General features: G+C 38.7%; 1 protein-coding gene across 4 annotated transcripts in view; it reads right to left on the bottom strand.

The window, feature by feature from the left end:
* Positions 1–12,431, bottom strand: part of LOC122309481 (sacsin) — a 70,166-nt gene that overhangs the window by 1,138 nt on the left and 56,597 nt on the right. For 2 of the 4 annotated variants that reach the window (XM_043122981.1, XM_043122982.1), the window contains exons 7-12: positions 10,144–10,415; positions 5,835–8,889; positions 5,619–5,751; positions 2,261–2,775; positions 1,226–2,134; positions 351–533 (exon numbers count right to left, since the gene is read on the bottom strand). In XM_043122981.1, coding sequence (XP_042978915.1) covers positions 351–533; positions 1,226–2,134; positions 2,261–2,775; positions 5,619–5,751; positions 5,835–8,889; positions 10,144–10,415 — 5,067 coding nt within the window. The remainder of the gene's footprint in view (positions 1–350; positions 534–1,225; positions 2,135–2,260; positions 2,776–5,618; positions 5,752–5,834; positions 8,890–10,143; positions 10,416–12,431) is intronic. The other 2 variants (XM_043122984.1, XM_043122985.1) reach the window with 1 other exon arrangement.

Genomic DNA, 12,431 nt, shown 5'->3' with positions numbered 1-12,431 from the left:
AGTTGAAAACAGTCCTTTTTCTTCAATAAGCAGGAATATCGAAAGAAGTTTTACTCAGTATGCACATATATATATGTGCAAAGATGCGGAAAATTAAAAAATTGATTCTAATCAGCCCACGGGGAAAAAGCAAGGGGATTTGAAAGTTGATCCATCACATTGAATTTTATAAAACCCCACAAGTTTCTACTCCCTGATATCTTAATTGCACATCATTTTGTGAAAGATACCTGACCCTCCCTCCATCCATCGAATCATGTAATTCGACATTGGAAAGTATGCCCCTTTACCAAAGTAGAGTTGAACTAGCGAATGAGAAATGATACAATTCAAAATTTCGAGTTACAAACCTGCTCAAGCAAGAGTGCTGCCTGGGACTCCTGTAACTGTTCTTGCAAGGTTACAGCTCTCCCTAGTAGGGACTGCTGCTCCATATCCATATTGATCCCAGCTGAAGAAAGAATCTCACGAACCGCTTGCACCAATTCTGCAGCTGAGACTCTGCCATATTGAAGCTCTTTACCAGGCTGCAGCTGTCCACAAAGAAAGCCTTCAGTTTAAGGTGTGACTGCACAATGCATGGGACACTGCCGGACAATCACACAATACTGGAATGTGCACTAGCCGTGCAATAACATGAGAATGTCAGGTTAAGCATTTGGCAGTTAGGAAAGTCCTATCTGAACTCCATATTCCACAATTTTTTTTTTTAAGTCCTGGAAATTCACTTGAAGGAAATGAAGAAATAGTTCCAGTCCATGTCCCATAAAGTCTCAATGTTTTCTCCAGCAATGAGTGGTTAAGAAAATATTGAAGATATACAAGAACGGTAATTAGATATTGGAAATTGACTACAGTGAACATATAGAACAAATTTAAAAATAGGTCAATAGGCCAAAAACCCTAAAAAAAAAAAAAAAAACTATCTGCAAGGTAGACACCTAAATGGAAGTCAACTTTTCCACATTACACCACGACTGGTAGAAATCACCTAAATGGAAGTCAGCTTTTCTACATTACACCACATGACTGGTAGAAATCTATGCATCCGTCCTGAACTAGAATTAAAAGAAAACAAGGACGGTGGAGGATGACAACATGGCAGAATTATCAGGACAAGTATCTTTCTTTCAAATTGCAGTACAATTTTTTCTCCAAAAGATGAAGGATGCAAAGCAATAAAAGAACCATTAATATGCAGTAGTAAAAACACAAAGGACCAAACCTGAGAAGATCTTGTTTTGTCCCCACCAGAACTTTCAGGCACCTCAACATGTATGCTGCCATCAACTGCGGGGTGAATATTATCCACAAAAGTTGCCATGGAAGCTTCATTGCCACTTGATATGCTCCTGAACGAGAAAACTTGTGAAGAAATAAGTGGCTGAATCCGTCCTGGAGCAATTTCCACTTTGAATCTATAGAGTGCTTGGCCGGCAGATGGTCTAACATCCTCTGGTACCCTACCATATTTCAGCTTTTCTCCATTCTGAGACCGCCAAGCAACTATTTCTCCCGCATAAAAGGGCCTTAATGGGTGAAATTGTACTTGTCGAGCATCTTGAGGCAATATTTCTGTGCCTAGCACACTAGTGCTTCCATCTGTGGGTTCTCTTTTGTCAGTACAAAGCTTAAAAATGTCAATAATTGCAGCCTCGCAGCCTTCAGGACAGGAAAATAAAGATCCTATTGGTAATGGTGTTGGGGAGCCTAAAACCTGGCTCACGACAATTGCAATAACATCAGAAACGGAAATATAGGATGGTGGTTCAGCAACTAGAAAACAGGCATTTGACTTGCTAACAAAGTAAAGAGTTCGGTGTTGGGATCCATCCTCCCATTCTGGAATAAGGGAATTCTTAGCTGCGCGTGTAATGTCTACGGAGTTTGGGAGCAGCAAAAGACGAGTATGGAGGCACTTAACAAACTGCAACTTCTCTGCTACAGATTCTAGAACAACTTGTACATTTTCTAAAGCTAGATTACCAACTGCAGGAATGCGACTCAGCATACTATTTACAATGGTATGTACAGCACCCTGCAGTGATCTGCTTGAAAGCTTCTCCTTGATGGCTCCAAGAGGAACTGATCCAATGCATTCCATGGGCTGTAAATGCTCTCCAGGATCTAGTTCCTGAAAACAGATGCAGATTTTTCCCAGTCAGCAGAAAAGCATACATTTGCCATATCCAAGTAAAACTAAAAATAAAAAAGAGAAAAATAAAAATACAAGAAAATGACTTTCAGAATGTCAAGCTACCTCTATGACTGCATCAGATAGCTTTTTGATACCGAGAACTACACATATTCTCTCGGGAAGATGAGGGTGAATAAATCTTAATCTTGATGTGTCAATGCATTTGATATATCGGGAGCCAAAAGCATCAATATACACACAGGATTTCGCATGAACAAGTCTGCAACCATCATCTGGGATTATTGCTTCTGATTTCAAAATGGACCTATCAGACTCGACAGTCTCATCACAGACAAAATACAAAATTTCCATCACTGCACGGAGTTCATTTGGATTTAAACGTTGATATCCACAAGCTTTCTGAAGATTTAGAAGTATATCCTTTGCAGAAACAACTGATAGAACTTCCTGAAGCCCCAAGTCCTTGAGAATCTTCACAAAAGGGAGATATAAAGAAGGAAGTTCAAATGCAAATGGAGACAAGTTAATTGTCAGACGCACAAAAAGAGAGCTTGCTGTCACCAAACGTGTTCCATTTGCAGCAGGCAGAAATGCCACTTTCTGCAACTCCTTTACATCTGTGTGAAAAATAAATATACAAGAAACTCAGAATTTGTAATGATTTTGTCGTTGAAAAAAAATAAAATAAAATCTGATTAGAACTTGAGCTATTTCGTGACCTGTTTTTCTAAATCTGAGATTCTAATGCAAGACAACCTATTTTTCTGATCAATGCTATACTCTCCATAGCTAAGCAAAACAAAGAATATTGGACGAATTGGCATAAATATATGCAAGAGAACAAGTTAAGAAAACTATTCTGGATGAGAAAATGAGCGCACTTCACATTGGAAACAAGATACATCAGCATTACCCCTAACCCCATCATAAAATTGTTATAGCAGGTATGATTCGTATGTATTGAAAATGATTCATTTCTAATCTCCTCTATCTCTCTCTTTTCCTCCTCCTCCGTTGTTGTTGTTGAGAGAGATTATCTCTCTCTTTTCCTCCTCCTCCGTTGTTTGCATATCAGTTAGGGAAACATCATTGGAGTTCCATCTCGATTAGTAGTCAGTCGTCAATCTTATGACACATTAGAATAAACTCGGTTTGTTATGAGATATAGTTTGTAGTGATCATGTTATTATTCATGAAAGTAATTCTGCTCATACTTCTCAACAAAATGGTGTTGCTGAGCGTGAGCATCATCATTTATTGAATATTGCAAGCACATTGACATTCAATATGTAGGTAAATAAACATTTTTGGGGTGACATTGTTCTCACCACTTGCGTCTTATTAATGTTGTCCTAGTTTCTCTTTTATATCCTAATCACACACCTTTTCCTCTTACTCCATGCCTATTTGGGTGTGTCGCCTTTATTCATATCCTCGATTCTCATCTAGTTAAGTTATCACCCTAGACTTGTGTTTCATTGGGTACTCTCATATTAAAAAAGGCCATCAATGTTACAGTCTTGAGTCTAGTAGATACTTTGTGAGTGTTAATGTTACCTTCTTTGAGTCTTACTCCTTCTCCTAACCTGGTCAAATTCAGTCAAAGTGTGTCATCTGACCCCATCTCTAGTAGGGAGGGGAGTCATTATCTTCCCCTAATCTTCTGCTACCTTTATCTTCCTCTCTTCTCCCTCCTCAACGTCTCTTCTTAATCCTACATTGCAAGTTTATCAACGATCTCAAGATTGATGTGTTGTTTCTTAAATCCCCGACATTGCATCTTCTTCGTTTGAGGTCCTTGTTCCATTCTTCTCTCCCTTAAATACCAATGATTTACCTATTGCTTTATAATGAGGTATGCGTACTTGTACTCCTATTACTTGTTTTGTCGCCTACGATCCTATTTCCTCTTGCATTCCTTTGTATGTGCCTACCCTCTCTCTCCATTCTTTCATCTTATAAGCAGACTTTGGCTTCATCTGGATGGAATTATATTATGATGAGAAATGAGTACACAATCAGATTGGGAACTACTACTCTTCCCCCAAAGGGCAAACAATTGACCGCGACAATCAGGCCACTCTGTTTATTGCTAACAATCCTGTTCTCCCTGAGCGTACCAAACACATCAAGGTTTACTATTATTTTATTTGGAATTAATTTGATACACAGACAGATTGTCACTCTTTATGTTTGCTCCAAAGATCAACTGGGTGATATTCTCACCAAACCATTACCTTGTGCCTCCTTTCATCAATAATATCACCAAACCATTACCTTGTGCCTCCTTTCATCAATTGTCCAAAAAGTTGGGTATGCTTGATTTAAATGCCCTAGCTTGAGGGGCTAGTGATAAAAGTTATATTTTATATTAACTGGTTACTCTTACAGTTTAAGGATATTATTGTAATTATGCTACACAGGAGGAAGCCTCTTAGATCTCATTTGAACGACTTATACAGGTTCTTAAGCAATTACCAAATATAAATGCGGTGAAAGGACTTATACATATACAGTCCAAAACCTAGTCGTTCTCATCAACTTAAGAATAAACCAAATATAAATATGGTGAAAGGACTTGTATATGGTCAGTCCAAACACATTATCTTTTCACATTCTCTTTGTTTCCTCTCCTTTTTCCCAATATTTTCCATTTTACAATTCAACTTTTATAACACAGTTACACTAAACAAATTTAATGAACAAGTAATCCAGCATCAATGGCCAAAAAAACAGACAATAGGGCACGGCCAAATTGTGATTGTCAGGCCTCACCTCTTTTACATCCAACAGTGAGATAATTTATAGATCCAAATCATCCACATAAATTTACAAACCATGGTGGACATAGTCTAAAGTTTGTCTAAATTAGTAAATCAGAATGACATATCACTTTGCATGTATGTTGAATGGTGAAGTGTATTGCATACGCAAGTTGGAGACAGTAAAAGAAAGATTTAGGGTCCATTTGGCTGCACAAATGTTCTCAAGTATTTTAAGATATTTCCTACCCAAACATCACTCAAAAACACACTTTTCAACTTCAATTCTTCAACTTTTTCATCTAATCATTACCTTAATCATTTAATCGTTACTTTAATCATTACAACTTTCCCAAACTCCCAAACAAAAATTATTTTCAAACAATTTTTTAATTTTATAATATTTTTATTCAACTTTTTCTCTCTCCTTTTCCAAAACCCAATAAAACATCTTAACTCAAACCATTTCACTACTATTCACAAATCTACTGAGACGTTCTCAGTATCCAAACTGGCCCTAGTTTATCTTACTTTACCTTATCATCTCTCGTAGAAGAGGAAAAGTGCCTAAATTGTTAAAAGACCTATTACTATATGTGAAAATGGATGACACCTCACCAATCTTGAAGGGATACCACCCCTTCAAATCTCTTCAGTAAAAAGGGCAAAAAAAAAAAAAAAAAAAAATAGATATCTACCTGAAGAAGAAAGGGAACCCCAAACCTTATCCAGATATTTCAAAACCTCACAACAGGCTTCATCAATACTCATCACTCCAGATGTAGCTGGCCAGTGAGTAAGAGTGTCTTCACCGCCGTTTCTTCCAATAATCTGAAGCATATATGTATTAGCTAGACATTTATTCAGATCTATTGTAATCTCTGAGCAATATAGAAGGAAGTTGAGCACCAGACCTGCAAATGTTTTAGAACTGTAGAAAAAGCCGGAGGGCTTTTCAGGTGGAGTGCTCCCCATGCGTACTCTGGAGGAACAACAGCTTGTTTCGAGAGAATGGGCACAGAACTCCAGGCCAGAGGCCAATCTTTTGACAGAATAGCTTCACTATATGAAGTGAGCACTCTCTTGCCACCTTTTTTGCCTCCAAAATTTGGTAAGCCCAGTTCAGCAGGTATGAATGCAGTCTTGCCAAGGAGATTACAGAAGTTGTTTCCGTAAAGCACAGCAAAGTTTGTGAAAATAGCTTCAACAACAGATCCAGCTAATGACCATATTTCCATAGAAACTTCATTCTGAGAAATGGTTATGTCCAATTCAAATTCATCCAAATTGCCTGATTTCATGCATTCATGTCCAAGAAATTCTACCCGTTTAGCACATTCAAGTATTATATCTGCTTCAGTTGCAGTTCGAAGGCCTATTTTCCTCAAAATGTGAAGCCACCCATCAGCACTGAACCTTTCTCCTGGAAACTTTTTTCTCTCACCAGAGAAAACAGATGTTAGTAAAGCATCAGTGGGATCAAACAGATCCTTGGATCTAAACAGATCTGTGGAAAACTCATCAGCATTCCTCACAAATTTAGTGTCCTTCAAAGTGTCAACCAAAGAAGAATCAACCTGAAGATCTTGCCAGTTCGTGTAAAGATAAATTAAGATATCTTCCTGTTCAGACTGAGATTTCTCCTCAAACCCAGGCAATCCAAAACTGATCAAAATCTGTCGATCATGCAACTCAGAGATTCCAAGTGCTCTAAGTAATGAACACTCAATTGAATTTGAATAAGACAGGCAACGCTCATCATATGGTTTAAGGAATGAGTCTGAAGAGATCATACATTGATCTTCACTATGCAAGCGTGTGTATGATCCCACCACCGTTTTATATATAGGAAGGGAACGTAAGACTTCACGTTCTTCAATTCTGTAATTAGAGCTATAAGAAAATAAATCAATGGCAAAAAAGGTAAAAAGTTCATCTCGATCTGAAGTTGAAAGAGACACAACTTCAGGAAAGTAGCCAGCATGTTTAGCTGCAACAAGCTTAGAAGCAATAACTTGCCCTAAAGACTGAAGAGGAATAGGAAGACAATTGCATGGAGCAGCACAGTCCATGAAAGTTACATCATAAATGGGTATGTTACAGTTGTTCAAAAGTGACAACAAACAAGGGTATTTGGTCCTTACTACTTCAAAAGCCAAAACATAGGACTGAACTAATCCAGGCTCAGAAGTCAGATTCATTGGTATGACGGCTGGACTTATTCTTGTAGCACCCATTTCCGAGATACCATCTTCAGTGGTCGGATCAGAAATTGGGGGTGGAATGAAGACCAAATGACGCTCCCTTACACGGCATAGGACTGGCCTACCAAGAAAGGCGGGAATTAGGGGCCAATCAGAAAATAGAGAGAGGTCTTCTGGTGGCCAACTGAAACTTTCCCAAAAGAGTCTTATCCATTCAGGGGAAGGGCCACCTTCACCACCAGAACTTGATGTTTTCTCCCAAGAAAACCAAGGAGCCATATTTGAAGCCATTACATGACTCACCCAGTTGGCATGGAAAAGTTGCCTCATATGACTAGCCAGTAAGTGAACAGAGAAATTTCGTAGCTTTAACAATTTCTGAAGAGAAGGAATTGAAAAAATATCAGACAAGATTGATCTATCTAATATCTTGAAATGGACAAACTTTGCGGCCAAGGGACTCATTAGTGCCTGCTGCTCCTTGTTTCCATACCACAATTCAGTAACCCCCAGCTTTGAGAGATGATTCGTTGCAGTTGGACATGGTAAGCCTTTGATCTCAGCAGCTATTGATAAAATCTTCTGGTCCAAATTTCCACTGCTCCAACTACTGTTACTACCGATTATATTCCTTTGAACTAACGGCCCTCCAGTCCTACCAATATCTTCAACAACTCCCCGACCGAAATCAAATATAGCCTTCCCCAAACTTGTCATCATTTCAAGAGCATCTCCAGAGCTGGCTGCACTCTCAGCAGACAACCCTGGAAAGCTAGGCACATAAGGGACTGAAATAGAAGTAGAACTACTGCCCACAACATTAGATGCTCTATAAGTTGAAATTGCATTAATGGGGTTAAGTGACGCATCATCTTCATTAGAACTAGACGATCCTGGGAGCTGAATATCAGACATGCAATACTCAAGGACATCAACATAAGTGTCAACTGATCGAAGAACAATAGATGTTGAAGAAACCCTGAGAAGATCTCGAACCATTTTAGGTTTAATTTCACGAACTGTAGCCCCCGTGGCTTGGATCTCAGTCACTAACTCCCATGGTACTGAAAATACCGGATAATGCTCTTTCACAAAGCTGCAAACTGTAGCTGGAAGCAAATTACCACCTACCCCATTCCCTGGTTGTGAGAGAAACATCCCCTCTTCAGCCTTAACTAAATTCCCTGAGTACAGCTGCCACACAGGAAGGTGTATAACATGAGCATAGAAAGGCTTTATTACCTGCTCTACTAGGCATTCCCAATCTGCTTTAAGCACTTCTGTTGGAACTGAAACTTTTTCATAGCTAGTTTCACCAATCAAAGTGTGCTTGCTAGACCTTGGCCAAAAGGAATAAATCCGATCTCCATAGGCCTTCAAAGACAGACTAATTGCATGACCAGCATTTGACTCGACTGAAGAACTCACAGGATCTCTCCTCAACTTTTGGATTTCCAGTATCATTTCAATGTAGGAATCACGAACACATGACATCAGTTCTCTGTTCCAAGCTTCAATTAAGTGATTTCCAGCATCGGGCTGCACTCCTAACAAAGCTTCTTGGTCTTGGTATTTGAAAAGGAAACGACCTCCATTGTGACACACAAGGAAACATCCAAAAACAGTGACAGGGAAATCTGCCACACCAGACAAAGGAAGAGGGGACATCATTGAGCTTGTTAAATAAGTATCAGCTGGATGGCCATCTCGGGAAATATGTGCTGCAACGCCAGCAACAGGTGTCAAGTTGTATGCCAGATACCGCCTGCAATGATAAAATAATGCCATCCAACATGTGAATTCGGAGAAATCAGCAAAAGTTTTCTCGGGAAACACAGAAGGGAAGGATTTATCATCACTCAGTAACTTTTGGCTCAGTTAGAAGCTGGATCGAAGTTTAGATAGGAGAAATTTAAGAAATAGGGGAGGGGACACAGAACAGAGAGCCAGCACCATAATTTATTTAAATCTATGAACAATTTCCATAAATTTTTGTTTATCAAAATTTAGACCAGAAGCATACATTGTAGACATAAAGTGAAAACGTAAATCTTGGTTTCTAAGTAACTAGTTACTAAACTACTAAAAATCTCCCGAGTCAAGAAATATATCCTTCATGAAAATTTAATGACTAATAGACTGGTTATAACATCCAGAAGTAAGTTTGAAGATCGTCACCACACAGAGATACGACTATATAAATACTTCCTTTATTCCCATAAAGTACATTTCCAAATCAAAGAATAAGAACATTTCCAGTCAAACAATTTACTCCAAAAAGATTTTTTGTGAAAACTTTGGCATAAAGGTAATATCATGTCTCAAGATCAACAAGGAACATACTGCTCAGGAACAGAAGGAAAAATACCAGATATTAATCAGTTATCTAATTATGCTCAGTCAAAATTTTGAGAATTTTTAGTGTTAGCTAGTGTGTTAAGCTAGGGCACCTGCAATTCACAGTAATGAGCTAATGTCTATTACTATAAATATGAATTTGAGAATTTTGCATTATCAACAATACAAATGCTCCCTATGAGCAAACGTCTGCCAGCAAAGAGTTAGTTAATTTCAGGGAAATCCTCTAATATATAAACTTTCTTTTTAGCTGAATCCTCTAATATAGATACACTAACATATTCTATTATATCATAAAAAAGAAATTAGTTTTAATTGTAGTTTATCGTCCCAACTCTATGGCGACATTTTCAATGTTCCCCCTAAACTACAAGTTCCAAAAATCAACATTGTAACTGGAGATTAAATAGCAATTTCCACCTCATCAACAAAAAATAATGTCAAAATTAACAAATTAGTGGGCTGTTTAGGTTGCAGGTGCACTAATATGTCGAAATTAACACATTGGTTTCTATCAATTTATAATTTTCACATTACCTCTAGTTAGGGGAGGATAGCTATAATTAACCTAAAAACAAACATACCTTCATCTTTCAACTTTACAAGTGTAGTGGCATGTTAAAAGGAAATCTCCTAAACACACTTTATCTCTCCAACATACCTATCAAGTGCCATATTTCTCGTTTGCCCAGAACCGAGGCTAAGCACAACAAGCCATCGATCAACAAATCTAGTCCCTCCTTGTAAAATTATCACATCAATCACTTGCAATTTTATTGCCGCACCCGAGCTACCAAAAAGCCTTGATATTTGGAACTTCCTCCACTTCTTTTCCGAGAAAGGATTTCTCAGATGAGCAGATGATGAATCAACACACACTGAATAGTGCAGGCATGGCTGTGGATTTCCCTCCACCCATGTTGATAATGATATCTGTTTAAATATTAAATTTATGAGACAACATTACAAGAAATAATAAAGAAATTGTTGATAGAGATTATTAAATGATCGTGACTAATTCAGCTTTCCAGATATAATGCACACTCCAATAAAACATGATAAATTAGACAAACTAATTCGGCTCCTTTGACTTTTTTTTTTATAGGTAATCAAGATTTTTTATTTTTTGATAGGTAAACAAAACTAAATTAATCAAAGAATATGCTTTATTTGATGGTTTACGTATGGCTCATAATCTTGGCATTAAAAATGTGTTGGTGGAATCGGACTCTACAGTTGTGGTGAATTGGATTAAGTCGGGTGCTTGCAACTTTTGGTATATGTGGGATTTTTGGTAAGACATTCAATCATTGTTTGAGACCCTTAATTGCCAAATTCGCCACATTTATAGGGAAACCAACATGGTAGTAGATTTTTTAGCTAAATATGGTGCAACAGGAAAAAACATAGATTTCGATGGAAATAATATTGGTCTGGGACGGTTCCGTGGTCTCTTGCGCATGGATTTTTTGGAATTGCCTTACATTTGTAACTAATGTGATTTTACATGGCATGGGGCTTTCTTGTACATTTGTTATTCCCTTGTGACTTGTTTGTTACCACGGTATTCCTCCGCCATAAGTGAGGTTCTTTTTTTTTTTTTTTAAATAAGTTTGGAGAGGGGTCACTCTTGGACAAGTGACCACCGACTCTTCCTTAAAAAAAAAAAAAAATAGAAAAGAAAAAAAAAAGGGGCCTAGCCTAGTATATACAAGAAATGGCCCTTTTAAACGGGCACAAGAGAGACAAGAAAATCATGAAGGACCATTCCATTGAAATCAACACCTATGGCCCAATTACAAAGCGTACTAAAAAATAAAGCCAACAACTCCTCTAGCATTCATTCCTTGTCTTCAAATGTCCTCGCGTTCTGCTCCTGCCATAAACACCACATGATGCATAGTGGGATCATCCTCCAAACCGCTGATATCTAGGACAGACCTCCTATGTTGGGCCAGCAGGCCAAGACTGCCACCACGGTCCCCGGCATGGCCCGGCCCAACTCAACTCTACTAAGCACCTCATCCCACAAAGCCCATGCAATCTCACAATGCAGCAAAAGATGATCTACTGACTCGCCCCCTCCCTTACACATACAGCACCAATCTGCTACAATAACCCTCGTTTTTCTCAAATTATCAGTTGTGAGGATCTTACTCAAAGCGGCTATCGCCGCCTTGAGGGGGCGCCTTATGTCTCCATATCCTTTTCCAAGGGAACCGACAATTGGGATCTTAAGAGAGAGCAATATGGAAGGAGTGAACCGAGAACATACCTTTCCAGTGAGGGACCCACCACAACCCGTCTTCTTGTAGATTGCTTGGCTTCACAGAGTATGAGACTATAAAAATCCACAAAACTGTTCATCTCCCAATCTTGTGCAACCCTGCTAAAAATTGATATTCCAATGAAATTGCCCACCTAATATTCCCATAACATCCGCCACTGAAGCCTCTTTAACGTGGGCAATTTGAAAAAGAGAGGGAAATAACTCTCGTAAAGTCATATCACCACACCAAATATCTTGCTAGAATTTAATCTTGGTTCCATCCCCCAACTGAAAGTGGGTGTGCCGAAGAAAGACTGTCCAACCTTTTCTGATATGTTTCCACATCCCCACTCCATTGACTCCTCTAGCGTCTTTAGTACACCCCCCCCCCCCCCCCTCCTCCTCTTCTCTCATATCACCATATTTGCACCCAATCACCCCTCGCCACAAGGCTTCCGGTTCCCGAATATATCTCCACAACCATTTACCGTAGAGTGCCCGATTGAAAGTCTTCACATTTTTAATACCCAGACCACCCTTGGATATAGGACGACACACCGTTTCCCACTTGACCAGATGGTATTTGAACTCTTCCCCCAAACCACCCCACAAAAAGTCACATTGTAATTTCTCAATTCGGCTTGCTACTCTTGCTGGAATAGGAAAAAGAGAGCAAATAG

Source organism: Carya illinoinensis, chromosome 5 (assembly GCF_018687715.1).
Source record: "Carya illinoinensis cultivar Pawnee chromosome 5, C.illinoinensisPawnee_v1, whole genome shotgun sequence".
Lineage (NCBI taxonomy): Eukaryota > Viridiplantae > Streptophyta > Magnoliopsida > Fagales > Juglandaceae > Carya > Carya illinoinensis.
Note: the sequence above shows the minus strand (reverse complement) of the source record. Positions and strands in the feature narration are given on the sequence as shown.